At 35.3% G+C, this 27,954-nt stretch overlaps 1 protein-coding gene across 2 annotated transcripts; it reads left to right on the plus strand.

Annotated features, from left to right (window-relative positions):
• The first annotated feature begins 551 nt into the window (after positions 1-551).
• Positions 552-27,954, plus strand: GPR180 (G protein-coupled receptor 180). Of its 2 annotated transcripts, none has more exons than XM_033105123.1 (9): positions 552-996; positions 4,483-4,641; positions 11,026-11,226; positions 18,709-18,889; positions 19,032-19,081; positions 22,201-22,358; positions 24,077-24,268; positions 26,221-26,298; positions 27,553-27,954. In XM_033105123.1, the coding sequence occupies exons 1-9, from the start codon at positions 852-854 to the stop codon at positions 27,709-27,711; spliced, it is 1,323 nt and encodes a 440-aa protein (XP_032961014.1). In that variant the 5' UTR covers positions 552-851; the 3' UTR covers positions 27,712-27,954. The 2 variants fall into 2 exon arrangements, with proteins under 2 accessions (XP_032961014.1, XP_032961015.1); XM_033105124.1 differs by having other exon boundaries at positions 774-978; positions 27,553-27,895.

A 27,954-nucleotide genomic window follows, 5' to 3' on the forward strand; every position in this document is an offset into this window, starting at 1 on the left:
AAGGTATAAAAGTAAAAGCTTTTGCCTCAGTCATGGGGCACCGCCATTCGGGACCCCCTCTCACCCCGGAGCTGCAACCTCTTCTCCTGCCTCTAATAAACTATCCTCTTTTTAAAACTTTTTGCCTCTCCTGGTCCGTGTTTCCATTCTTGGGCTTCACGAGACACGATCCCGGCCCACTCTCAGAAACTGCTAGCAGATCCAACATCACCTACATCACTATAATTCCCAGCTGGCTGGCCTGCGGTATGATGACATAATTCAAGAAGAGAGAACCTAGGATGAAAAAAATCGGTTGCAGGTGCCAAGAGAGGTCATGCGTTGAACTGACATGTACAGTTAAGTATTTTTGCGACATTAAAGTGAAACATCCAATAGGTTGTTTAGGCACCTAGGGCCTTGCGGGAATTTTTCTTTGTTCACCAGAAATAGTTCTGTGTGTTTCTTAGTTCCTTCGGAATCCCACAGGCCTCTGGAAAGCCCTAAGGGTTAGTGCGGCGCTTCCACGCATGCGCAGTGGCACCACTCACTGGGACGACTAGGGCAATACTTTTTCCTTACGCTGAAGTAACATCCTCCTGATTCCCCATCAAAAAAAAAAAGGCGGGAACTAGCCAACAGGCCGGAGAATGATGGGACTCGCGCTGAGCACGTCCCGCCCATTTCACACTCTGATTGGTGAATATCCTTGGCTCGTGGCAGAGAGGCCCGCCTCATTGGCTGTTAGTCTCTTGGGGGCGGGTCCGCGACACGGGTCCTGCTCCTTCCTCCCCCTTCCCTAGCTGCCGACGTGGGACTGGCAGTCGCTGGCGGTTAGAGGCCGAAGCGTGGGTGCCGAGGGGCAGGCGGGGATGGGGGGGCTGCGGCTGCTGGCAGTGGCCCTCACCTGCTGCTGGTGGCCGCCGAGCAGCCAGGGTAAGACGTTGCGGGGCAGCTTCAGCAGCGCCTCGGCCCGAGACGCTCAGGGCCAGAGCATCGGTCAGTTCCAGTTCCACGGTAGGTGCGGGGGCGGGGAGAGGGATGAAGGCTCGTGGACGTATCCGATGGGCCGCGCCTCCCTGCCGTGTGTGGGAACACCTGGAGCCAGGCGGCCAGGCCGGGAACCTCACCCAGTTCACCTGGACTTCCAGCGTCGCCGGCAGCCCTCCCCCACCGCAGCTCACTGGAGTCGTGGGGATGCGTTTATTGCCAGCCCTACTACTGCTGCTCCCTACATCCTTGTCAGCACCCTCCCCCGCTTACTGATTGTATTCTGCACCCAAAGGGCTGCCTCCCCAACCCTCCCCATACAAGTGTACAGATGACAGGACTGCTGTATTTTTCGAGATCCCCTCAGAGAAGCATCATTTGCTCACTTCTGTCTCAGACTGCTTATATATATTAAGGCACTGTAATTACGTGCGCATTTAAGTCCCGGAACGTAGATATCCTGTTTTTTGTTTTGTTTTGTTTTGTTTTTAAGATCATTTAATAAAACCTACTTGCAGTGGAGAGGAAACCAAATAAAATACTTGATAATCTGATCTAGTTGTCACTATTTGGTTACTTCTCTACTACAGGAGTAGATTTAAGGTGGACCATGAGGCCTAGAATTAACTTGACAGAAATGTATGTAAAGTGTGTCCTGGAAGCTTCATAATTTGTATCCTATGTGGCCCTTCTGAAATTAGAACTGCATTTGATTCTTATCTTCTGATCTCCCTCAAAAATCAATAATTATTCAATGAATTAATTTACAATTTATTCTAATTTTTGCTGTATTTGCATCCTCAAAATTTTTCTTGATACATGCTCTTGGTACATACTCTTAATTTGGCTACTACCGTATTTCAAATAATTATTTGCCTTTATGAGGTTAGGATCCTGATTCATAAGGCCTTTAGCATTAAAAGATGCAAGATCAGAATATTGTCCCAGAGTGGATGTTTAGAAGATAACAGAAATCAGAAGCTATTTGGTGTGGGAAAGCAGTTTAAACTATTGGAAAATTACAGAATTGGTGGTTAAAGGGAGGGGAAAGTGAATTTCTTTTTTTAAATCTGGTTTTCAAAATAGCTGAGAAAAGGTGATGCAACTCAGTTTTACAAAGTCCAATATGGAATAGACTTTGGGTGAATGAAATACAAACTCTAGAAACAGTTTTATTATTTTTTAGTTAATATATTCATTTTCTTAATCAACTGACTATAAATATACTTTTGAGTATTGACAGTGAGCAGTTTCACTACAATAAATGGCACAATCTGGACAGTGCTGGAAAATCTGGGATGTATAGAAGCTGTGACATGGTAGTTATTACTCATGTCTAAAAGCGAGAGTTAGATAATCCTGATATTTCATGATGATTACCTGGAAAACAGAGAAGCATGTGGTAAATCCGGATATCTCAAGAAAATTTGAGGAATAGAGTTTTCCACGTGTTTTTTTTTTTCTCTGTCTCTCTGTGTGTATATATGTGTGTGTGTGTGTGTATGTGTGTGTGTACGAAGTGCTATCAAACAATATGGTGAATGTTTAAATTTAAAAAAATTATTACAGTAAAAGACACATTGCCATTAATCTCCCTCAAAATACTCCCCCTCACTTTGAACATACTTATCCCATCATTCTTGCCACTTTCTGAAGCAGTTCTGGAAGTCCTCTTTCGTGAGTATCTTTAGTTGTGCTGTCGTGGCTGCCTCAATGTCCTGAATCATTTTGACTTTGGGGAAGAGCGAGAAGTTGCACTGTGCCAGATCCAGTAAATAAGGTGGGTAAGGACACACCGTAATGTTTTTATTTGACAGAAATTGTTGTATACCAGAAGCAATGTGTGACACAGAACATTGTCACAATGGAGGATAATTTACGGTACACTTTAAAACACACTTTTTCTCAACTGTAGCTCACACCTGACTGACTACACTGAACAAGTTGAAACTTGTGACACACTGTTACTAAGGTTCAACGGGCCACTTCCCTTATTGAAGATCCCTGCCTTTCCATGGGATGGCACTCGGCAGCAGCATTCACCATATTTTGTGATCACAATGGAAAGGCTCCATGTCACACATTGCTTCTGGTACGGCAATTTCTGTCAAAAACATTACAGGGTGTCCTCATCCACCTTATTCACCAGATCTAGCACTGTGCAATTTCTCGCTCTTCCCCAAAGTCACAAAAGGAAAATGTTTTGGATCTACTCAGGACATCGAGGCAGCCATGACAGAGCAACTAAAGACGCTCACAAAAGAGGACTTCCAGAACTGCTTCACAAAGTGGCAAGAACGATGGGATAAGTGTGTTCAAAGCGAGAGGGAGTATTTTGAGAGAGATTAATGTGTCTTTTACTGTAATAATTTTTTTTTTATTTAAACATTCACCATGTTGTTTGATCATACTTCATATATACAGAGTGTGCCAAAAAAATATATACTCATATAAGAAAGGAAAGAACTGTATTAAAATTGTAATACTCATTATGTACCGATAACAAAAGATGAATACAAGTCATGTGTATACATTTTTTGGGCACCCACTGTATATATATATTTACCAATTTTCAGTGCATTCGAATTCAGTAAGATAGTAATACCAAAACTATACCAAACTAATGAACTCTAATTCAGAATGAGATTTAAGATGTTAATAGGGCCTTGAAATCACTTTTAAGACTTTTGATAATTTATAATGTAGTCAATTTATGTAGGAGACTTAGACATTCTTTGATACATATTATAAATGTAAATTATGTATTAAAGTGATAATTATAATCAAAGTAATAATTATAATAACAAAAATAGGAAACAACAGCAAAAAGAATAGAAAACCTTAAAATGAAAAATGAAAAAAACAGTCTCCTGCTTTACTTCTCACCGAGTCCATTTCCATAGAGGCAACTATTTTTTGCCATTTATTTCTAGGCCTTAAATGTAGTTGGTGTGTGCAGCACGGCTCTTTCTATAGTAGTCTTGCAACGTACATTCTGAAAGTTTTACTGTAAAAGTCATGTCAAATTTTGTGTCAGGTTAAATGTCTACCTCAGAATTAATGTAATTAAACTTTCTTGCTATTCGCTGTGTTTATTTTTTACATTAAAAGTATAATTAAGCATTAACAGCCATGTTATATTAAAAAACAAAAGAAACTTAGGCAGGAAATTTCTATATATTATGAACAGATGTTAAAGACATGTGGACTGGTTGTAAAATAAGGCAAAAACTTTATTATAGTAAAGGTCCACATATAGCATATATTGCTGTTTATTCAGTGAAATGTCATCAGTTATCAGCTGAAGTATAAGGAAACACCACACACTGATGAGCATAATTTCTTGTCTTGCATCTGAATGGGACGTTCTTATATGATATACCTAGTTAAGTGAGATTTAAGAAAAATTGTGTTCTTAAATTCCCATTTTGATAAATTGAGGTGTTGAATTGTCCTATCGCCTCACTTTTTTACAAGACCAAACTAGTTTGTAATTTCTGTTTTAATGTCCAGGTGACCATGCTCTTCTGTGTGTCAGAATCAACAACATAGCAGTAGCTGTTGGAAAAGAAGCTAAACTCTACCTCTTCCAAGCCCAGGAATGGCTAACGTTACAGGAAAGCAGTCATAGTTATACTTGTAGTGAAAAATTATCCAAAGCTCAGTTGACAAGTGAGTATATCATTTTTTCTTTGATTGTTAGATTTGATTTTTCCTCCTTAGTGTTGAAATACAGTGTTTACAAACCAAGATGTTTCCTGACACAGCACACATCACACTGTGATGACACTTTGTCTAGCGTGTTTTAAACTAAAGTTTAAGGAAATGAACCTTTTCCTTGATCAAAAGATAAAATGCCTTTTTCCCCTCTTTATCATTCAAATTTTTAAAAAATATATGTGATAATTTATAAGGGCATACTTTCCCTCATTCAGACTTCTTACAGGTCACATAATTCATACATATATGGCAGATATATTTTGACCCAGTGGCAGCATAGAGTCAATGATAACATTTGTTAACTGCTTCTTAACTGTCAGCACTGAGCTAAAACTACAGATGTATTATCTCAGTTAATTGTGTAATTTAGCCCATGTGAAGCATCATGTTTTCCAACACGTTACTAGACCTAGGGATGTAATCATATGATGACACAATATGTCATTTTGGGATGTACCAGCACCACATCATTTGTAAACCTTTAGGTTTGCCTCTAGACAGGCCCTGCTTTTATTGTCCTAGTTGTCTGAATCCTTGAGCTCTTCCATTCTCATCAACACTACCACATGCTTTAGGGTGTTAGCCATCCAGAGTGAGTATAGATCTTTTTAATAGAGAAATGAAGAGCATGTGCCATGCTATCTGTTTTACCTCTTGGAAGTTAGTTGGTTGTAGGAGACATTAGGATGTGAAGCCTCCATGAGAAAAAATCAGAATTATCCCTCTCCCCTTTTCACCCTTATAGTTCCTCTACCATGTTCTACATATTGTGTCTCTGAATCTTCTTTTAGTCTAGTCACATAAAACACTGCCGTATCTAAACATCCAGTCTTCCTGGCATTAGCAGTTCTCTGGTTCCCTCACAAGGCAGCTAGCTAGAATAGGGGTAAGAGTAGAAGTCCCCAACCTTTGCCACCCATTGTGGGGTCCTTTTATGTAGATTTGTGAGATGACATTGATAGTATGCAGAAGTCTGAATGAGTGGATTCAGATGTCAAAGAGACAGTTACATAAACTATTTTACCTCAACCCTGAATTCTAGAACTTACCTGAGAAATTCATGCACGTGCTCATTATCAGTTATCCTTTCTTTTCTATACCAATTTGCTCATCTAAGTGTTCCACGTGTATAAAAAGTTCTTGCCCATCCAAACTTGGTCTCTTCCAATATTCCCTGTTTTAGAAATTAGTGCCACCATCCATCTAGTAAACAAGATAGAAACCAAGGAGTCTTCCAACACTCCCCTCTTTGACCTCTGTATCCCCTTCCAACCTATCAGTAAGTTATCGCTAAATATCTCTTGAATTCATCTAGTTTTCTTCATCTCTACCCCCATTATTGTTATTCCAGGTGGCCATAATCTCTTGCCTGAACTACTGCAGTAGCCTCCTACCTGGCCACTGTAGCCATGCTGATCCCCCGCTGTAACCAGAATAATCTTTCTGAACAGCATATTTCATTATGTCACATTCACTTCCTCACCACACCCCTAAATACATCAGTGGTTTCCTCCTGCTCTGAGCACAGACAGGCCTTCTTAACCTGATCAGCAAAGCCATCGTAGTCTAGTCATTGCTTACCCCCGGCCCCCAGCTTCATCTCACAACATTGTCCCCCTTTTATCTGGAGTGCCTGTTTTATTTTAGTGCTATCCTGAGCCTTTGCACAGGCTTTTCCTCTACTTGTCCTTCCTTCCCCTCATTGGCTCTTCCCTCCGCTACATTATCACTTGAGTTTTTATAGCCTCTTGTTTTCCTCCAGGGCACTTATTATAGTTACCACTTTACATTTTATTTATTTGTTATAAAATCAGTCAGTGAGAGCAGCAGGGCCCTTTTGGTCTATTGATTGATTGATTCATTCATTCATTCATTCATTCACTGAGCACTTCTGTTGTTTCATGCACTATGCTAGGCACTAGTTATAAATCATGGACAAAATACTGACACTATCCCAGTCCAAAACACTAGTGGGTGTGACAGGAATGAATCACATCAATGTGAATAAATGTGAAATTGCAATTATGATAAGTACTATGAATGTTAGTTACGTGATACTATGAGAATGAGAATTTAGGATACCTACTGTTGAGTTAAGCATTTACTAAATATTTGTAGGATGAATTACCACAGAGCTTAGTGCTTGAAGGGTTTTTTGGTTGGTAGGTTGTTTCTTTTTGGCACCTCAAAGTCTTTTTCTTTCTCCAATAAAAACTTACCAGGTAGTTTAAAACTTAGAGCTATTAGAATCGATTTATTTTCTTGTATCACATGGTCAGTATTATACCATACACTATATATACTTGCAAAATCATAATTTGGGTATGTGTCATATACCTTCAGTAATAGAACTTATGTATATAGAGAAACAATAGGATGCAAAGGAAAGACTGCTAAACTGAGACTCACTGCTGGTGACTTATCACAAAATTTTATCGTTGAGCCACACTTTACTTATCACACTGTACACAACAAGGAAGCTAGACTAGTTTTCTCTAAGATTTCTGAAAGTCCTAAAATGCTGTGATTGTAATTATAACTCTTTAGGATGGAGTTGCATATATATATATGTATGTGTGTGTGTGGCTGTGTGTGTACAGAGGGTGCCAAAATATATATATATACATTTTAAGAAAGGAAAACTGTATTAAAATTGTAATATTCAATATATACCAATAACAAAAGTCATATTTGACTTCTGCAATTACAAGAGGTGGTCAAAGTGGTTACCATCAGCATCCAGACACTTCTGGTTATGCATAACTACTGCTTGAGCAACGTTGACCAAAGTGTCTACTTGTATATATTTTTTTGGCACCCCAGTATATGGCTGTAACTTATAAAACCTCTTGGTGTTGTTTCTTTTTCTACTTTCCCTTCCTCTTTCCTACTCTGTTGAGTGCAAGGGTATTCTTTGGAATTGTTGGGATGGAAGATCTCAGGAAACACGAACATTTAAAGAAGAAGATTGTTTTGGTAAATTTGGGGGCCGGAAATAAATTAAGTTCTGGTGAGATATATAACTTTCCACATATTTCATCAATTTTTTTTCCAATAACAAAAGCCAAATCTTAAGCTATGAGCTTTAGTGCACTGAAACAAAAAGCATATCTTTAAATTCATGACAGTGTAGTAGTACCAAATATTTTTCAATATGTCTTTGTAGAAATAATTCTCATTTCCTGGCCACTAATGAGACTTTTAAGAATTAATAGCCTTTCACCTACTTGGTAATGAGTTCATTAACTATGCCTAATGCCTATGTAAAACCTTACTACTTCTGAACTATGAAAAGACTATCAGATTTGAAAAATCCCCTTGTGTCAAATGTGGCTTGTGAGTATACATTCTCCCAAATTAATGTTTGAGAAATTATTTTTCTGTCTTCCTTTGTTCTCTTTTAGTACTTTCATTAAACATCAGCTTAAAAATATTATAGAAACTATTTTGTAGGTTTTTAAAGCAAGCAAAAAGACATTTAAAAGCCCTGAAAATAAGTTTCTATGTAAAATAAATTAACAAGGAGATTCAGAGTAATTTGCTGTCAGATTAAAAGAGCTAAATATAATTTTGTATTTAAAACATACATATTCAGGGATGTCTTTGTACATTATATGCATATATTTCCTTTCTACATTTGGTATGTTTATAAGTCATTTAAAGGTGTTAGTATATTATTATTCTGTGTATTTTTGTTAACAATATTTACTTCCTTTTATAATATAATTGAATAATTAGCTATTCAACTCCATTCCCTACAATTCGAGTTTTGTTAATATTTGAGGTACTAATTACATCAGCATAAAATATGCGTGCTGTGCTGTAGTCTTTTGTCTCAAAAACAATGAACACACAGTTTTGTCAAGAGGCTTGTTTCCCAGGCCTGCAGCAAAAGTCAGTAAGACAAAAACTGAAGTCACTATCACTTTCTGAAACACTCTCTTGTTTTAATTTGATGTAAATCAGCATAATTTAAAATGAAACATTAACAAGTGTATTGGTAAAAATACAGTGGTTAATTTTTATATTTTTTTATCTACGAGGAAAAAGTGCAAGTGATAGAACAACATCATAGCAGAGCTTTTATATAATGAGGTCCAGATTATGTAGTTGCAAGCTGCACATTTCTGAGCTATTAATACTTATTGATTATATATTGCATTCTTATTAAAAGTCTTCAAATATTTAACAGAAATTAGAGTCTTTGTTACATTGTTCCAGAAGCTATATAGTAAAGAAAACAGTATAAATGTCAGCTAAATTAAGATAGTAAAAAATGCCAGTGCTGTAGTATTGTTGATAAAATCATCTTGTCCAGTTTAACTGCTATTAATGAAATTCCCAATCATAAAGTCCAAGTACTCAAAATTTCAATTCTGACTAGATACATCTGTATCTCATTTATAAAGATAACCTATAAATAACATTTTTCCAACTTTTTATTAGGAAAATATTCAATTGTACAGAAAAGTTAAAAGTATAGTACAACCAACCTGCAAAGTATATATCCTTAAAAGTACATATCCTTGGCTTAGATTCAATAATTGTTAATATTTTGTTACATTTGCTTTATATTTCTATGTGTGTGATTTTTGTTTTTAATGGAGCCTTATGAACATAAGCTGTGGGTGTCATGAGCAATTCGACCCACCATATTTCAGCCTTCATCTTGTAAGAATAAGGATATTCTTCTCACTATCCACATTACCATATTACACCTAAGAAAGTGAATAATTTTATAGTGGTCTCTAAAATCTCTTCCATATGCAAATTTCCAGTTAAGGCATGTCTTTTATTTATTAGAAAGTTTTTCTTCAGTTGAGAATAGGATCAAGACTAGTTGGGATGTGGTGGCAGTCTAGATTTGGGAATTGGGCCCATCATAATCTTATATTTTAAGAATACTTGACTTGGGACAAAAATCAGACTTTTTACATAAGATTTTCATATACCGTCTCATTTGCTCCTCACAAGAATCTGAGGTAGATCACACAGGTATCTTAATTTTACTACTGAAAAACAAATTTAGAGAGGTTAAGTAATTTATTTGCTGAGTCATAAGGTTATTAAGTAGTAGGGCTAAGACTTGCTCTTTTAACTCTTCTACTCTTTTTATTGTACACAGCAGTTGAGGCACTACTCTCCTGTAACTGTGATAGTATTAGTGACTACCTCTTAGGTCAGAATCACAGTTTTAAATTGAGAAGGGATCTTAGACATTTAGTGTTTCGTAGAGAAGGAGGTACTATTGGCATTTTGGGTGGGGGGAGAGGGGAGGGAAGGTCTTTCTTGTGTGTGACTTTACCTTGAATTACATGAGGCTTAGCATAGCCCCCTCCAAGTATCTTCTCAACTATTGTGACAACAAAACTGTCCCCACACATTTTCAAATGCTTGGAAGGCAACAGGATTGCCCTGGACTGAGAACCCCTTATTAGTATAACCACATGGTTTTAAAGAAAGGAAAAGGAGAACTAAGCTTTATTCAGCAAGTGCTATATGACAGGTACCATGAAAAGAGACTCATATAACTTGGTCCTTGCATCAGCTCTTTGCTCTCAGTATTATCTTCATTTTACAGATGAAGAAAGTGAGTGTCATTGCTTGTGTAACTTGCTCAAGGTCACACAGAGGGTACGTATTGGAGCCAGGATTCAAGCACAGATCTGTGTGAGGCCAACATTCATGTGTCCCCTCTCCCCACCACTATTTAGACCTAACCCAGCATAAGTCTTATATTCATATAGTTTCTATTTTTCCACTTTTCTATTTTTTTTTTTAAGAATTACCAATCAGAAAAAGGTTTTGGAAAATCTTTTGAAAGTATTGAAAGTCATCCTTATTCTAGATGTGATTTCCTAAGTTGAATACTCCCTTTTAAATTTAATTCAAATAAGTAATTTTCAAAAATGTCACTGTGATAGTTATACAGCATTGTGAATATACTTAATGCCACAGAACTGAACACTTAAAAATCATTAAAATGATAACTTTTGTGTTGTGTATGTCTTACCACAATGAAAAACAAATTTTAATGTCACTAACCCACTTTAAAATTTTCACAATATTTAAAATTAAAATTCAGAGTTTCAGTGAGACCATTCTACTCATTTGTGGTTTTCATAGCACTTTTATAGTGATCCCTTTAGTCAAGATACATTATTTGTATCTGCTTTATGATTTACAGGCCATATACCAATACTACAACAGAGTTTGGATTTCTAAGGCAAGAAGAACTCAACAAGAGAATGTTAACTTCAAATTGATTATATGACTAAAACAATTAATACATTTGAGAGTTTTGCTTTGAAAGTGCTATTTTCTTTCTCTTTAAAGTGGCCATGAATCAGACTGAACATAATCTGACAGTGTCCCAGATTCCGTATCCACAAATGTGGTACGTGTTTTATGCAGACAAGTATACATGCAAAGATGACAATGAGAATTCTCAGGTGGAAGATATATCATTTGAAATGATGTTATTAAACCCGGACGCTGAAGGGAATCCACTTGATCATTTTAGTGCTGGAGAATCTGGTAAGAATATACATTTAAATATATGTCCTAAATACAGAAAAAGATTTATGCACGAATGTTTTTCATGTTGTGTTTTTAGAATATTAAAATTTAAAAAACAACATATGTGTTGAATAGTAGGGAGATGATTAAATGAATCTTCTACAGGATTTTAATAGCCATACTATTAAGTTAAAAAAGCAGAACGCTAAATTTTATATTGTATGATTTCAAGACTATGTTAAAAAATGCAGAGGATAAATAGAGATAAAAAAATATTAACAGATTATTTCCATATGTTGGGTGGTTAGAATTATGGATAGTTTTATTTTCCTCTACATATTTTAAATCTTTTCTTACTGATAATCTAGCATTTTTATAAACAGAAAAATATTAATAAGTTGAGAAATCTAAATTGGAAATTCAATGATAGAGATTAGAAACTATGCTACTTTGTCTCACTATCCTTTCAATAGCTTGTCTGAGCAGATTTAAGGATTGCCTTTATTGGTGCTTACAGCCATTTTACCGTGTTTCCCCAAAAATAAGACCTAACCAGAAAATAAGCCCTAGCATGATTTTTCAGGATGACATCCCTTGAATGTAAGCCCTAATGTGTCTTTTGGAGCAAAATTTAATATAAGACCCGGTCTTATTTTTGGGGAAACACAGTAGGAGTGATCAAAGTTTATAATGCTTTCCAAAATTAGATTTACTCCTATGAAATATTTCATCAAAATTTTAGATTGTGTACTTTACTACTGAAGTGAGATACCTAGCCCAAACAGAAATGAATGACTTCTTGTGATTCATGATAGACATGCCATAAAGGATCCTAATAGATTTGTAAATTAACATGTCAGATAGAAAACTGTAGATCTGTAGGACATCTGCCAAAGAAAAAGGGGGCCAGCCCGGTGGTTCAGGTGGTTGGAGCTTCGTGCTCCTCCCTGGTTGGAGGTTGCCAGCTGAATTCCCACGTGGACCAGTGAGCTGCGCCCTCTCAGCTAAGATTGTGAACAACACCTCTCCCTGGAGCTGAGCTGCCCTGAGCAGCTGTGGGCTGCTGAGTGCTGCCACCGGGCTACCGTGTACCGTCATGAGCGGCTGGTGGCCAGCGTGAGTGACCAGCAGCCAGCATGAGAGGCCGGCAGCCAGCTAGCAGCTGACAAGCAACAACTGGCGACCGACTGCCTTGGGGGTGCTGCAAGGCTCATAAAACCAGCATGGGCCAGGGAGCTGTGTCCTACGCAATGAGACTGAGAAGCAATGGCTTGAACCGGAGTGGGGCGGGGGAGGTGGAAGAAGGGGAAAAAAGAAAAAAAGAAAAGGAATTCATGAGTTCATTACCGATTTGGGAGAGTCAATCTGCTAAAATTCAGTCTCATTACGTTTCATTCGCTATCAAGGTGGGTGGGTAGAGGTAGGGTGAGGAGCTGAGGCTACATTTTACCAAAGCGATTGTTTAGTTCAAGGTGTAAATTGCCACAGGTAGGAAGGCAACTCATGGAGCATGTGTTATGGACAATACATCACAAGTAACTCAATGTATAAAAAGATAAACTTTTTTAATATCCTTTGGTCTGATATACATATATACGTGTGTGTATATATACATACACACATATATATGTATATATGAATATGAGAGGTAGAGAGAGAAAGTGGGATGCTAAATGTGTTAAAATAGTAAATTCTGGAAGTTTTTTCTGTAAAGAAGATGACATAAGGGTAAACTACTCAAGTTTTTGAATGCAAAGTTTAAACTTAACGGTTAAATTTCACTTAATGGTAGTTTAGATCAGTGTAGATAGTTATTGGAAGTTAATTCAGCCCTACCGTTTCTTTTATCTTTATAAAAGATGTTGGCTTTTTTTTTCATAGTATGGAAAGACATTGATAAAACCCATGTCTACTGCTGGCCTTGGATTGATAGTTGGACTAAATTGTTTTTAGTGCCCCTTTTGACCTTAAGACTTCATTATTTCATATGATACTTATTTTTAGGACTGGTCAAGTCTCAACAGGAGTTAATACTCTGCTGCAGTCGCTGTACATGCAAACCCTACTGCCTCTAGTGGAGTCCAGATCAATAGCCCTTCCCGCTACTGTCTTCTAGGCAGTAGGCCTTTGGCTTAAGAGGTTGTTTTATTTATTATATGAATCCATGAGATGCTACTGGATCCTGATATGCTTTTTCTTGCTTCCTTATCTGGGTTCCCATTTCTGATCTCTTATTCCCAATTTGACATGTGAACATTGACCATAGACCATAGAGTGATGAAATTTGTGTCCTGTGCCATGCTCAGGCCACTGAATGTCAATCTATCTCAGCCTGGCTGATCCGGGACCTTGCCCGTGTCTTCTAGTATTTTTTTCAACATCCTGAATTATGACTAGCTTTTTCTTTAGGGTTCATACTAACCATTATGATTAGGTTCTGAGGCCCAACTTCTGACCTATCTTCTCCTGTGACTGATTTTGATTAGAAGCTTATATTATGTCTGAAATTCATTTTTTTTCTTTTTTTATACTAGAATGGGGAATGTTACATTGGTCGTGTCATCAACGACCAATGACAAAATGAGGGACAAAATGAGGGACAAAACCTTACTATACATAGTATGTATTTTCGTTAAGCATGGGATTCTGTGCGATGCTGCTCTGTAGGGACTGATTATCAAAAAGTGCTAGAAGTATCCAAAAGTATTCAAATATGTTATGTGACTAGCTTAATTCTTAAGGATTCCATCATTGTATTGATTAAAGTGCCTAAAGGCCTTAACATAGCCATAAAATGTGATTAATTCTACACTGAAGTCTAAATCAGTCGTTTTCAACCCATCACTGTGTATGCATCTGGAGAGCTTTAAAAAAAAAAAGTCCACCCCCAGAGACTTCGATTTGGTTTTGGAGTGGAAGCCAAGCATGTGTAGTTGGTCAGAGCTCTGAGGTTGTTTCTAATGTGCGGAACCACTGGTCTGAAAGTCCATATTCCACATTGTTTTGGTAATGTATTGCTTTCAAAGTATAGCCTTAAGAGGGATTCTTCCTACTTTGTAGCCTCAGGTATGGAATTGGTTTCCAGGGAATAATACCCAAATTGGTTCATTTTAGAAACTTTTGCTCGTTTGTCTAATTTTCTGCCATGAATAGGGAAAATTGATTTGTTATGCTTTCTACTGAGAATTAACTGTTAAACCATATACCTGAGAGGTTTGAATTAGAATAACCTGGTGCGAATAGTTGCAATTAATGTTACATGTTATTCTGGTTAAATTTTATATTTCTTTTCTTTCAAAATAATTATGTATTTTATATCTACCAGACTTTGGTTTATCCTCTATTTTACAGACATGGTCTAGATTAAAAAATAAATAAATAAACTAATGTAAGTTTGATGCCACTTGGCAAAATGCTACATAGGAATATCATGCTTTAAGTAAAATAAAATAAAACTGCTTCTTAAAAATATTAGAATCCTTATTAACTCTATTTGTGCTGTTGTTAGAAACCAAAAGAAGAAGTACCCAGAATTCTGAGGGGTAAAGCATTACCATCTAAAGTAGACTGGTTTTTATTGGTATATAAAATCTGCCATTTCACTGTTTTTAAGATTCCAGATATGTTCATTTTCTCTTTTCCCTTTCTCCTCTAGTATCCCAACAGATAATGGGGTTGGGTCTTCCATTTAGCTCTGGTAACCTATTGCTGATAATGCACTGGAATGTTTATGGCTTAAAGTAACAGAAAACACTAATACAAGTGGTATAGACAATAAGGAAATTAATTATCTTACATATCAAAAATTTCCAAAGCTTCTTCAGGGTGTTTTTTTCAGCATCTCTCTACTCTCCTATCCTGTGACTGTCAACTTTGGCTGTCTGTATTTGTGTATCTGGGTTCTGTATCTGGGTTCTGCGTCTGCAGATTCAACCAACCACAGGTTGAAAATGTTAAAAAATAATCATAATAATTCTGGAAAATTCCAAAAAGCAAAACTTGAATTTTCCAATATGCCAAGCATTATCCTAAATCCATGCGAATGAAGTGATATGTAGGCATACCCTTCTGTAGCCTCCAGCTACTTTCACAGATCCTCAGCCTCTCTGCAGCAATTGTTTGAACATTCTTCACCTCATATCTCTTTAGTGTGCCATTTTATATAAGGGATTGAGCATCCACGGATTATTGGTATCCACGGAAGTCCTGCAACCAATCCTCCTTGGATACTGAGGGATGACTGATGGCAAAATTGAGTATCTCTTTTTTTAAGAGCAAGGAAACCTTTCCCAGAGGCTCCCTTGTCACATTTCATTGACCAGAACTGGGTCACATGCCTTTACTATACAACATCATGAGAAAAATGTAAGTGAAGTTATCAAAAAGAAGATAAGGATACACTAATGTGTCTAAGTAATGGGTTAGGCTTATCTCTTATTGGCAAGGGTATTGGAATTTATTTGATTGGTTTAGACGAATCAAGAAAAATCTTGAAACAAGAGAAATAAATGAGGAACAAAAACTCATAGACACAGACAATAGTTGAGTGGTTACCAGAGGGTAGGGGGGGAACGGGGGTGGTAGATGAGGGTAAAGGGGATCAAATATATGGTGATGGAAGGAGAACTGACTCTGGGTAGTGAACACACGATGGGATTTATAGATGATGTATTACAGAATTGTATACCTGAAATCTATGTAACTTTACTAAAAATTGTCACCCCAATAAACTCTAATTAGAAAAAAAGAAATAAAAAAGAAAAATCTTGAGACACTGGAGGGTGGGGTGGACATTGGGCTCTGAGACAGAAAGCATTGTTTGTAGGCAGGAGTATTCCAAGTGCTGATCAGTGACGCAATGACTCTGTCTCCTTTTCTTACCCTCTTTTCTCCCATATCCTATTAGTTAGCTGGAGATGAATTTTTTGAAGCTGTCCTATAAGTTTTTATCCTACTGAATTTTGTCAATGCTTCTTCCCATTAAGCTTGCCTTAAAGTCTGTACACTTTGTAAAAACGTAAGTGTTTGTCACCTATTGCATGCTCATTTAAGAGTATTTCATGTGTAGGTAAAATTTAATGCCTAGTATCTATCTCTTTTAAAATTAGATTTTAATTTCAAAGTGAACAGATTGCTTTCTTGTGAAGGATGGTGGCAGACCCAAAGTAAAGTTGTTAACCGAAGAGGAAAAAACAGACTTTTTTTCTAGAAGTGATTTATTTAAAAGAACAGTGAGTGCAGAACCAATATTTTATCTTTAAAGTTATCTTTGGACAGGGTCGAGGTAGGAATAGTTAAGGTAAAATCAGTGAACAAAGTATAGGGCAAATGTCCTAGTTGAAGTTATTTGATATATTATCTCAAAATTTATTGATTATAATGTTCTAAAAGATACATTTAATCTTGAATAATTCTAAAACATTTTTTTGCTGATGACATATGTCTTATTTTCAAAAGTTTCTCTCTTTCTTATATTATTTTGATTAGTCAGTAAATCGTCTAAGGATTTTCTTTTTGTGGTGGATTTGTAACCTAATGGGTCTGCAACTTTATCTTGTAAGGAATTATAAATAAAAACTTAAATAGAATTCCATGTTTAATTCTTTATACCAAGAAGGAGAGATAAAAACCAAGATTTAAAACGCGCTAGCAAAAAGAATTTTACTGACTCACAGTTACAATATGTTTAGCATATTTTCCGTCTTGTTCCATTACTATAACAGTCCCAGGCTTATTGTCCCATTATTTCTAAAGCTGGGATACTTGTCTATGTAAGGAATTTTTTAAAAGAAAAGATGCCTTTTCTTTATTTGATCATCTCTTCCTGAAGTCTAAAGATGCCTTTTCACCTGGAATAGATAGTGGACTACCAGCATTTATGTATGTAGAGCAGGAGAGACACCCAGTGGTTGAAATACTTAACCTCTTTTTTTTTCTCCTAACCATGCCAAAAATATGATTGAGCTTGGACTATTTATTGACTATTTTCCCTAGTATTTGTATCCTCTGAATTGCTTTTCTGAAATTGTTTTCCATATAATGGAAGTATTCCCTTCTCTGCTTATTGATTGGAGTTTACCCAAAATGAGATACTGGAGCAGATTCACAAGTGGAATGGAAGTGATTGCAATTTAGACTGATCTTCCACAGATTTCAATAGGTCTATTCATAGCCACTGACACTGTACTCTAGTGTTATTTAGGTAGAATATAAAAGCCCTAATGGCATTAGGGACTAGCTTTAGATGTAACCAAATAAATGTAAGCCATTCAATTCAAAGCTAGCCCTCTAGTTTATTATAAAATTTTTCTGAAATTTTTGAAAAATTAAGACACAGTCAAAAGATACCAAGTAGCAGAGAAAAATGTGTATTTATCTTGAGGATGCATGAAGACTGCTGAAAAGCTACTAGAAGAAACTAGAGGCCACTTAATGACAGGCACAATTTTTAATATAAAATCTGTACATTCGTTCTTGTCTTTGCCATCCAGTTCCCTTTGCTCATTCAATATTTCAGTGTACTCAAAAATTTTATTTTATCGTGGCCTGGTTTGACTCCTTTGGCCTATCCCAATATGAACTCCTTTCAACTTCAGTTTCTTTTGCCAAATCCTTAGCATGTTTTATGGTTTGATTTCCCAAGAGAATATGATTAGCTTAGCTTACCTTTGAGAACCAAATTATGCTGTTGGCCAATGGCTATCTTTGGATTGGTAGCCATTTAGCCAGGTGTTATAATTTAAGGTAACTGTGGAGCAGTCACGTGATCACCATAGGGTTTCCTCTTTCATAAGAGCTGAAGACAGTTCACTTCAGAAGGGGACTCTGGTCATGACAGGGATATTGAAGCTTTATCCAAATGGAAACTTAAGATCATGGTACATTCCAGAGCTGTGGTTCTCATGCTTTAGCTGTATCAGAATCACCTAAAGGGCTGACTTATTAAAACACAGATTCCTGAGCCCTGCTCTCAGAGGTTTTGATTCAGTAGATCTGGGATGGGGCCCAAGAATTTACATTTCCAACGAGTTCCCTGGTGATGCTGTTGCTACTGGCCCAGGGCTCACACTGTGAGGCCCACTGTCAAGGTGTTTTATACAATTGTTGACTCACTAAATCTGTGTCTAAGTGTCTTATGAAAGAAATCCACTTTGGAGTTAAAAAGTATTTCTACCAATGCTGAAATCATTGTTTTAACTTACTGTTTTTGAACAAAACTATGGTCTTATGGTTAGGCTTTGGACTTATTCCCTGGGTGACCACTATGCTGTTTTATAGATTGACTTTAACTAGTTTAGTTTAATCTGCCTACTTATAGTTAAAACTATCCAAAAGTATAAAATTCTAAGTTTCAATAATTTTCTTTTTTTCTTTCTTACAAAAGTGAATGGTTTGACTCCAGTTAAAAAACAAGAAATATGTTGACAGGAAGATTTGAAAGCAACCCAACACTATAACTGGCTTGTTTTACTGAAGCAAACTCCTTTCTTCTCTTCACAGGGTTACATGAGTTCTTTTTTCTCCTAGTCCTAGTGTACTTTGTGATTGCTTGCATTTATGCTCAATCATTGTGGCAGGCTATTAAAAAAGGAGGACCCATGCACATGATTTTAAAAGTTCTGACAACTGCATTGCTGTTACAAGCTGGTTCAGCTTTAGCTAATTACATTCATTTCTCCAGGTAACTCACAACCACTAAAACTGTGTCCATCATTACGTCTAATTAATCCTAATTAGTCCACCAAAATTATGCTTGATTTGATATGAACAATTTTTTTTCACATTTGCAATTTACATTAATACTCTCCTCTTCAATTCCTCAGTTACTCCAAAGATGGAATAGGGGTACCTTTTATGGGAAGTTTGGCAGAATGTGAGTATCTTTCTGAGCTTTTTTTAAAAATGTAAACCTGCTATCTGCTTCTTGTTTGTTTTCCTTCTTTGTAAATTTTTTTGTCATAATACAATTTTTCCATTCAAGGTTGGTTTGAATTTAGCATGACTGAAAACAGGGCTACAGACTTAGTGCCCATATGTCCTGTTTAGTTTCTACTTAATAATAGGTAATGTGTGCAGCTCTGTTTTTAGACCATATTTATATGCTCTCTCATTTTGTCCTCTATAAAGCTTCAGTGAAGTGTAGGTTTGCTTTTCTCTATTTTGCAGATAAAGGACCTGGGTTCGGTAGCATGAAGCAAATTTCTAAATGTGAGTCAGCTATGGAGTGGTAGCATCAAGACTCACACCCAAGTTTTCTGATCCCACGCTGAAGTTTTTTTTCCCTATTTTCATCCCTTTTTCACTCTTTTTCTCTATTCTGACCCAGAGCCATAGAATACACCTATATTTGAGCTGAACTCACAGATATATAGATATATATATATGTATTCACACACACACACACACACACACACACACACACACATATACACACACACGGTGCCAAAAAAATGTGTACACATTTTAAGAAAGTAAAACTCTTAAAATTGTAATACTTAATATATACTGATAACAAAAAATGAATACAAGTCACTTATGACTTCTGCAATTACAAGAAGTGTTCAAAGTGGTTACCATCAGCATCCAGACACTTCTGATTACGGTGAACTACTGCCTGAGCAACATTGACCAAAGTGTTCACTTCTATACATTTTTTTGTCACCCCCGTTATATATATACATATATACATATACATATGTATGTATATGTGTGTGTGTGTATATATATATATATGAACTCTTATGAGTTAAGCATGATGTAAAATAATATTTAAAAGTGTCTATAAACATGACTTTTTAAAGGGAACTTCATAGGGACATCAGGTCATATGCCATTCTCAGTCCTGGAAAACTAGTTGAGATTTGCTCTAAAAACTCAGATTCTAAATATGACACCATTGTTGGGTTTACTTTTCCTTATATTTCCATATTTTTCTTCTAATCTCATCACTCTTTAAAAGGGTATCTTGTGGTAATCTCTGTTATTATCTCAGGACCCACTTACCCTGATTTAGCTGCCTATTTTAAGATTCTAAAACTTCTAAAACCTTTCATTTTCCTTGTGAAGAGAATACGTACTGTTCACCTACTGAGCATGAACAAGAATTGCTTCTCCTTTTTTAACATTTTCTAGAACCCTGGTTTCTCCCATTCCTTTCTCTTAGATAATTCAGGATATATAACAGAATCACAGAATATTTTAAAGCTGGACAGAACCTTAGAAATAATTTAGCTTATGCTTTTTAGATGAGGCAATTTTTGCCTCTAAAGAGGCAAAATACATAAAAGCCCATCAGTGGCAAAGCTATTAAACTCAAGAAGGACTTTTGAAATTTTGTATCTGCTATACATAAAACAGTATATTTGTCTGGCATCTTCACTGTAGGTTAAAAAGCAAAAGCATTTTTTTAAAAACTACAGTAAATGTATGTTACTCATTTTGGTAGTTCTGACAACAAGTTTGGTTAGTTAAATGATTAAAATTCCGAGATTTTTCATCAAATCCCACATAATGGGATTTTTGTGTGATCTGTACATTTTATCTACAGTTAGGTTAATTTTAAACAACAAATAAGCAGTGTTCTGCCTATCCTCACAGTTATAGTATTATATCAATATGTACATTACTTAGGATATGAAGAAAGGAGCCAGAAAATCAGGTGTTTCCTACCCCCCGCCCCACCCAGGTAGTTTTTTGCTAAGTAGCAATTTATGTAGGAATATTCCTTTGGGTATAATTTCTTTATCTAAGTAACTGAATATGTATTTGTGAAATGTTTAATGAAAATAATTGGCGTCAAAGTCATTTAAAGTCTATGATGAAAGAAAATTGTGCTTGATCTGAAAGACCATGACATTTTATATCATTCAAATGTAGTGACAGTTCATTATCAGAATTCACTATTACAAGTAAAAATGTAGAGTATACAGTTATAATTTGAATGGCAGAACAGGGGGAAAATACATCAAATATATATATGAAAAAGTATATTATTAATAGGGTTTTGGCTTGTAACTTTTAAATATAAGTATTGTACTATAGCTAGTTTTATCTGTTTCCCTAAGAATATCTTTATATAAAAGAAGTAAAAGTTATACACATCATAGTTATGGATGGCAATTTGAAGAAAGTTTTATTTTGTGAAATTGTGATCATGTTTATTCCAGAATTTACATCAAAATATTCTATGATAAGAAAGTGATAATTTTTTTTTAATCAGTTAATACTAGCTTCTAAAATAAGTGTGCATGGAACTTAAAGTATTTATCTACTGTTAAAGCATTATTCTCTTGTAGCAGTGAACTTGATGCTTGCAATTTTGTGGCGTCCTTTTTAACGGAGCAGGCTTCCCCTGCAATGTAAGTGATGGCCACCTGGTGGCACATCACACTAACGCATGGAGTATTTCAATTTGTCTTCAGGACTCCAAAGCTGACAGAATTAATCGGATGTTACAGTAGCTATGCATTTTATTGTCATGCTATTTCTTATTAATAGTTTTAGAAAATACTCTTCACATTGCAGTTCAGACACCAAAAAAAAAAAATTAGCAACAAAGAAATGAAGTCATCAGTATTCTTTACATTGTAGAAGTTATGTTTAAAATTTGTTTCTTTTAATAAGTTGAAAGATATAGAGAACAGGATTATGTAGTTAGAAAAGCTAAGAAAAATGGGAAACACAAAAAGATTTGAAGTTTATCTTAATAAAGATATGATATAGGCCTATGTGTATACATATATATGTGTTCATATATGTTTATGTACATAAAATAAGAGTTGCCTTTGTTTTAACTGTTCTCATAAATTTACAAATTTAATGGCAACATTTTACTTCTTTAGAATTGTGATTCTTGAATATCTCTTACTACTGAATTTCTTCAGCTTCTTTGAAAATGCCCTTCTTTTTGTGGTTAAAAATACATTCTCGACTCAGAAGGATCGTTCTTTGTATTATGAAATCTTGGTTGACTTTGGTTTTCATTTCCATTAGTTTTTGACATCGCTTCCCAAATTCAAATGTTATACCTACTTCTGAGTCTGTGCATGGGTTGGACAATAGTCAGAATGAAAAAGTCTCAAAGCAGACCTCTCCAGTGGGATTCTACTCCTGCATCCACTGGCATTGCTGTGTTCATTGTCATAACACAAGTGAGTATTGACATTCAGTGTTTCTACTTTTCAGTATTCAGAAATGTGTGATTGAACATATCTCATTTCACAATGGAAACCTGGGGCCATTTGTGTCATTTTAAAGTATGAACTTAAAGAGTGACAGGTCAGATAATCTATTACTCTTTTGAGTGTTGAATTTAATTGTAATTTACCTGAATTTGAGCTTTCTATCAGCTTATTCCAGCACAGTATGTTTAATATTAGGTGAGATTCTCATTTCCTACTTAATAGCTTTCTTTCATATTTTCTAACATATAGTAAGTATTCAACATTAAAGGAGTGAATCAATGAATTTGAGATTCATTAATTGGCAAGGATTGTTAGGTCTAATTCTACTACTTTATACATAAAATAATGCAAGTGAATATCTGAGCTCAATGAAAAAGTAAAATGTAGAATAAAAGAGAATGGGATATTGTTTTTGAAAACAATTACAAAAATAAATTTGGTCTTTTAGAGAGGTCCTCTAAGCCTTTTTTTCCTTCTATACCGGTAGTATAGACATTATTCTAGGATCTCCATATGCTTATGTGCAGTAGATTTATAAAAATGAAGAAGAAAGGTGTAGACATAAAACTTTGTACTGAGTTTGTGACCATCATTGGCTACAGATGAAAATGAAATATATACCTGGGCTCTGTAAAGGATATTATACCTTAAGTTTTAATGCATTATTAAATAAATTCCAAACTCATTAGTAAAGAGTAAAGTCTGTGCTTTATTCTTCTCTGCACCTCTAGTATTTATTTAGTACAGTAGGTGCTGAGTGAATTAGGTATATTAAATTTACATGCTTTATTTTAGAGAGAGATCATATCATAGAGAGTGATATTTAGAAAGAAGATAATGCCAGGAAGGGAGGGCTAATGAGAAAGAACTGAATTAGAAGTGATTACAGTAAGAGCGATATTATACCAACTTAATATTTTTGATTCAGGATTTGTGGAGAATAGTCTTAATAGCAGGTTAGATTCTCATTTTTCAATTCATACCTTTTTGAAATTCAATTTTTATTATTTCCTTGTAAATTTATTACCATAGACAAATACAAATTAAGAATTGAGATTATGACACTACCCTAGAGTGTATGTGAGCATTTGTGAAGAATACAGTAGGGATGGCCCTGGTCCTCAATAGCCCGACAAGGCAGAGCACACAGACAACCAGAGGCTGTGTAGACACATGCTTGTGTTCCACCGGTCATGTCTTCACGTATGTATATACATTGTGAGATAATCACAAGTCCATTAACATACCCATCACCTCACGTAGATAGCAGGAAATGGTAGTTCTATAATAGCACTTTTTTTTTTGGTAAAAGTTAAGTTTAGAAATGTAGGTAATGAAGTGTTGAAGTAAGAAAGAGATGGAGTTAGAAAAAAGTTTATATTTATTCTCTTAATCTTTTCAATTTATTTTCATCCTTAGAGATGTCTTACTTGAGTCACAGTAGCAATAGCATTTCTTATATTTTGTAGGCGGTCTCATTTGATAATCCTTTTTCTCTAGTGTAGGGTGTCAACAAGGAAAAGACCACCTGTGCTTTATTAACTGACAACTTTATAGTCTGATAAATCTTAGAACCTCTTAGGAATGTTTATATACTGTTTAAAGGGATGTTTAAAAGGGATGAAAAAATACTTTACCATAAGTAGGTATGATTTTTTTTCTCTAAATGTATTATTTTTTTGCAGAGTATTTTGCTATTTTGGGAACAGTTTGAAGATACCAGGCCTCACAGCTACCATTCACACCACAGCTTAGCAGGGATCCTTCTAATCATTTTAAGAATTTGCCTAGCGTTGTCCCTAGGCTGCGGACTCTACCAAATCATCACAGTGGAGAGAAGTACACTAAAAAGGGAGTTCTACATCACGTTTGCCAAAGTATGGGTTTGGTGGGAAAATGGCTTCTTCTGATCATCAACTTTGTTCTGCTTTCCTTAGGAAGTTAATAAGCAACCACATGCCAACATTAAACTTTGATTATGTGTCAGGCACTACTGTAAGCCCTTTATGTGCTTCACAACCTCATTGAATCTTCACAACCTATGAGATGAACCCGTAGAATAGTTTCCATGTAATTTTTAGCAGGTCAATTTTGCCTGGCTCGCAATTTCTTTATCAATAGGGATTCCACATTTTTTCTATAGTACTGGAATTTTTTTAGAAATTAAAATACAGGTTACATTTCTCAAAAGACAGTTATATTAATTGACTACGAACTGTTGCTCTCAGAATTATGCAGTGGTTTAAAATAAACCATGAGGAGTTATCCTTCAGCATAAGCAGATAGAACCAGGAGGATGAGTGTGTATTGTTTCAGCCGTTTCACTGCATCCATATGTGTCCCATACACTGTGTCCCTCTTGTGATAGTGAGATCTACCATGTTTCCCTGAAAATAAGACCGGGTCTTTTATTAAGTTTTGCTCCAAAAGACACATTAGGGCTTAAGTTCAGGGGATGTCCTCCTGAAAAATCATGCTAGCGCTTATTTTCTGGTTAGGTCTTATTTTCAGGGAAACACGGGAAGAGCAAATTTGATTTTTTTCTATACCCATTTAATAAAGGAAGAGATCAGAAGAGAGATTGGGGCAGTAACATTACAAACCTCCCTCCCTAAAGGGTTGTTTTTCTGTCAGATTGAGACAATCCATATTCTTTCATCTTGAGAACTTTAAACAGCATTCTGATAAGCTGTTTAGTCATCCCACTCTAGTACACAGAGTCTGAGCAGTCAGAGAGGCAGCTGTGGAAGAAGCACCAGATTCCTTCTTAGAGTGTCCTAGAGTAGAGTGTTTTACAGCTGCTGCTGCAGCCCTAGGAACCCCCTTCAGGCTTCTGAGTACCAAAGAGGCAATAAGACGTCATTTGCTTTTGAATTTTTCACAGGGATCATAGTGCCTATTTTTAAAAATTTAAGGTATACGTAAGGTGTTTAGAAACTAAATTTTTTCTTTTGTTTTATGTTTAAAACAGTACCATTTTTCTTGAATTTAAAAGTTATTTTTATGTTATAATTTAACTTTTTGAATAGGTTCAAACATCCAAAAGTATATAAAGGATAACAAAATGTGTTTCTTACCTCTCTCTCATTTATTCAGTTATCACCTCCTCATATAATCATTGCTATTAATTTTTAATTTATCCTCCCAGAGAATTTTAATATACATCCTATATATTTCCCTCCATTTTTATATAAATAGTAGCATGCATGCTACACATTTTCTACACATTTTTTTCTTTACCTTCAATACTCTAAGCATCTCAACAGCTACTATTTATTAACTTATTATTTTATTTCAAATTTAATTTTGGAAAAGAAAAATACATTGCCATGGTTCTAGGAACAATAGAAAAGAAATATTTGAAGAGTATAATGTTAAAATGTTACTTGCCTAGTTCCACTCTCTTCTATACTAACAACCCTCAAATAGGTAACCACTATCAGTTTTTGTGTATTCTCACATATTTTCTTTGTATATCTACATGCAAATATGAATATACATGCTTATTTTTTACAGAACTATTACACATTTGTACCTTGCCTTCTTCAATTATTAATTTGTTACTTAATGTATTTATAGTATATCAAAATGTGTGTATGTAAAATATTTAAGATTTTATATACTCCAGAAAATACCCATTTGATTAGAAACAAAATATTAATGTCATAGCAACAGCAAATTATTTCTATATTTTATTGCAAGTTCTACTCTAAAGGTTGATTGAGATCTATCCGGATCTCCTAAATATGCTACTAATGTTTTTGATCTGCTACATTCTGAAAATAAAGATATCGCTGCACTTATTTGACTTATTTTTCATTTGTTTCAGGGCTGTATCTTGTGGTTTTTATGCCATCCAGGTCTTGCATGTATTTCTTTCATGTTTAATGACTACCAAAGAGATAAGGTAAGTAATATACATGATAAAAAAGTTTGTTGTAGTCTTTATCGAGAAATTATTGAAGTAGGAAAGGCCTGTTTATCCATTCAGAGATTTCTAGAGTTCTTTAAGATAAAACTTTGAAACAAAATATTAAACTGGTGATTAAATAAATTAGAAGTTCAAAATATAAAAGAAAAAATTTTTAAGTTAGTTATAAGCAAAATGATGGAAAATAGCTTTGTTACTCATATTTTAGACTATTTCAGAATGCTATTTTATAAATTAGAGAATTCATAACACATCTTTGTTAAGAAAAAAATGACTAAAATTTTTTGCTGCGTAATGGTAAAAATCAAGATAGATTTATAAAAATCAATCTAGTTACTTTAACAGACTGCAGACTAGAGTGCCACACTCAAGTATGCCTCATTTTGATTGTGTTGATACCTACTTTCTTAGGTGAACAGCTCCATCATTTCAAAGTAGAGTTCTGCCAGGACCCCTTTACAAGTAATGCAGTATGAACACACAAATGTGTCTTGAACCTGAGGTATTTACCGAGGGTAAATAGATAGGAAGGTAGTCTACAAAAATAGAGAAGTGACTTGAGAATTTTTGAAAGGGCTCTTAGAGTACTCTTCAAGATTCAGGTAGGGGCATGCTTTATTCCTATTACTATATTAACCAGAAACTGAGTTTTCTTATTTCTGTAGTGCGTGCACCCTAAGGAGAGAATGACATAGCAAATTATTCTTTTGCATGTTATTTTGGCATTTCTAAACTGTTAATGGAATTTTACCTTTGAACAATTACAGTTTTGAACACTAGTCATATTTTCCAATTGAAAATTTATTTGATAAAATGTACCCATGCTGGGGGATGGGGTTAAAAAAAAAATGTACCCATGCTAAAACCAGAGGATGAGGAGTGTGTTTGTGTGTGTAATTGGAGGAGGGGGGGAGGGAGAGAGAGGAGAGAGAGAGAGAGAGAGAGAGAGAGAGAGAGAGAGAGAGAGAGAGAGAGACAAAAAAAATGTATACACATTTTAAGAAAGGGAAAAACTGTATTAAAATTGTAATAATATATACCAATAACAAAAGATGAGTACAAGTCATGTGTATACATTTTTTTGGCACCCCTGATATATATAGTGTATATATAAAATAGATATGTATGTATACATAATATATACATATGAAGTATATATAGACTCATGATAAATTGAATATAATTTCTCTGTTTTTTACATGCACTAAAAACATTCCCTTTTCTTTTCAGGTAATTACAATAGGTGTTATCCTTTGCCAGTCTGTTTCCATGGTTATTCTCTACAGACTCTTTCTATCCCACAGTCTGTACTGGGAAGTTTCTTCACTTTCCTCAGTAACACTACCACTGACCATCTCATCTGGACACAAAAGTCGACCTCACTTCTGATACTTCATTTTCTTTAAAGGATAAGTGGATTGATTGAACAGAGTGCAATAAGGATCCAAATACTTTTTTTTCATACTTTTGGTATGAAAAATTGAACAGAGAAAGCAGAGCATGTAATTTATACAACTGCATTTAAGCAGTACCAAAACTGAAAAAAATAATAAATGACATGTTTTTAAATATACTTAAACTTTGAAGAGTGTTATTACAAGATTATTTATGCATTTTCCATATGGAAATAAA

This window comes from Rhinolophus ferrumequinum, chromosome 4 (genome assembly GCF_004115265.2).
Source record: "Rhinolophus ferrumequinum isolate MPI-CBG mRhiFer1 chromosome 4, mRhiFer1_v1.p, whole genome shotgun sequence".
Classification (NCBI taxonomy): Eukaryota; Metazoa; Chordata; class Mammalia; order Chiroptera; family Rhinolophidae; genus Rhinolophus; species Rhinolophus ferrumequinum.

What these genes read in the sequence shown, in the direction of transcription:
- GPR180 (XM_033105123.1), top strand. Translation starts at nt 852, where the DNA reads ATGGGGGGGCTGCGGCTGCTGGCAGTGGCCCTCACCTGCTGCTGGTGG. An exon ending in TGTTCATTGTCATAACACAA is followed by an intron (nt 22,359 to 24,076) that starts GTGAGTATTGAC and finishes ATTTTTTTGCAG; the next exon opens with AGTATTTTGCTATTTTGGGA. An exon ending in ATGACTACCAAAGAGATAAG is followed by an intron (nt 26,299 to 27,552) that starts GTAAGTAATATA and finishes TTTTCTTTTCAG; the next exon opens with GTAATTACAATAGGTGTTAT.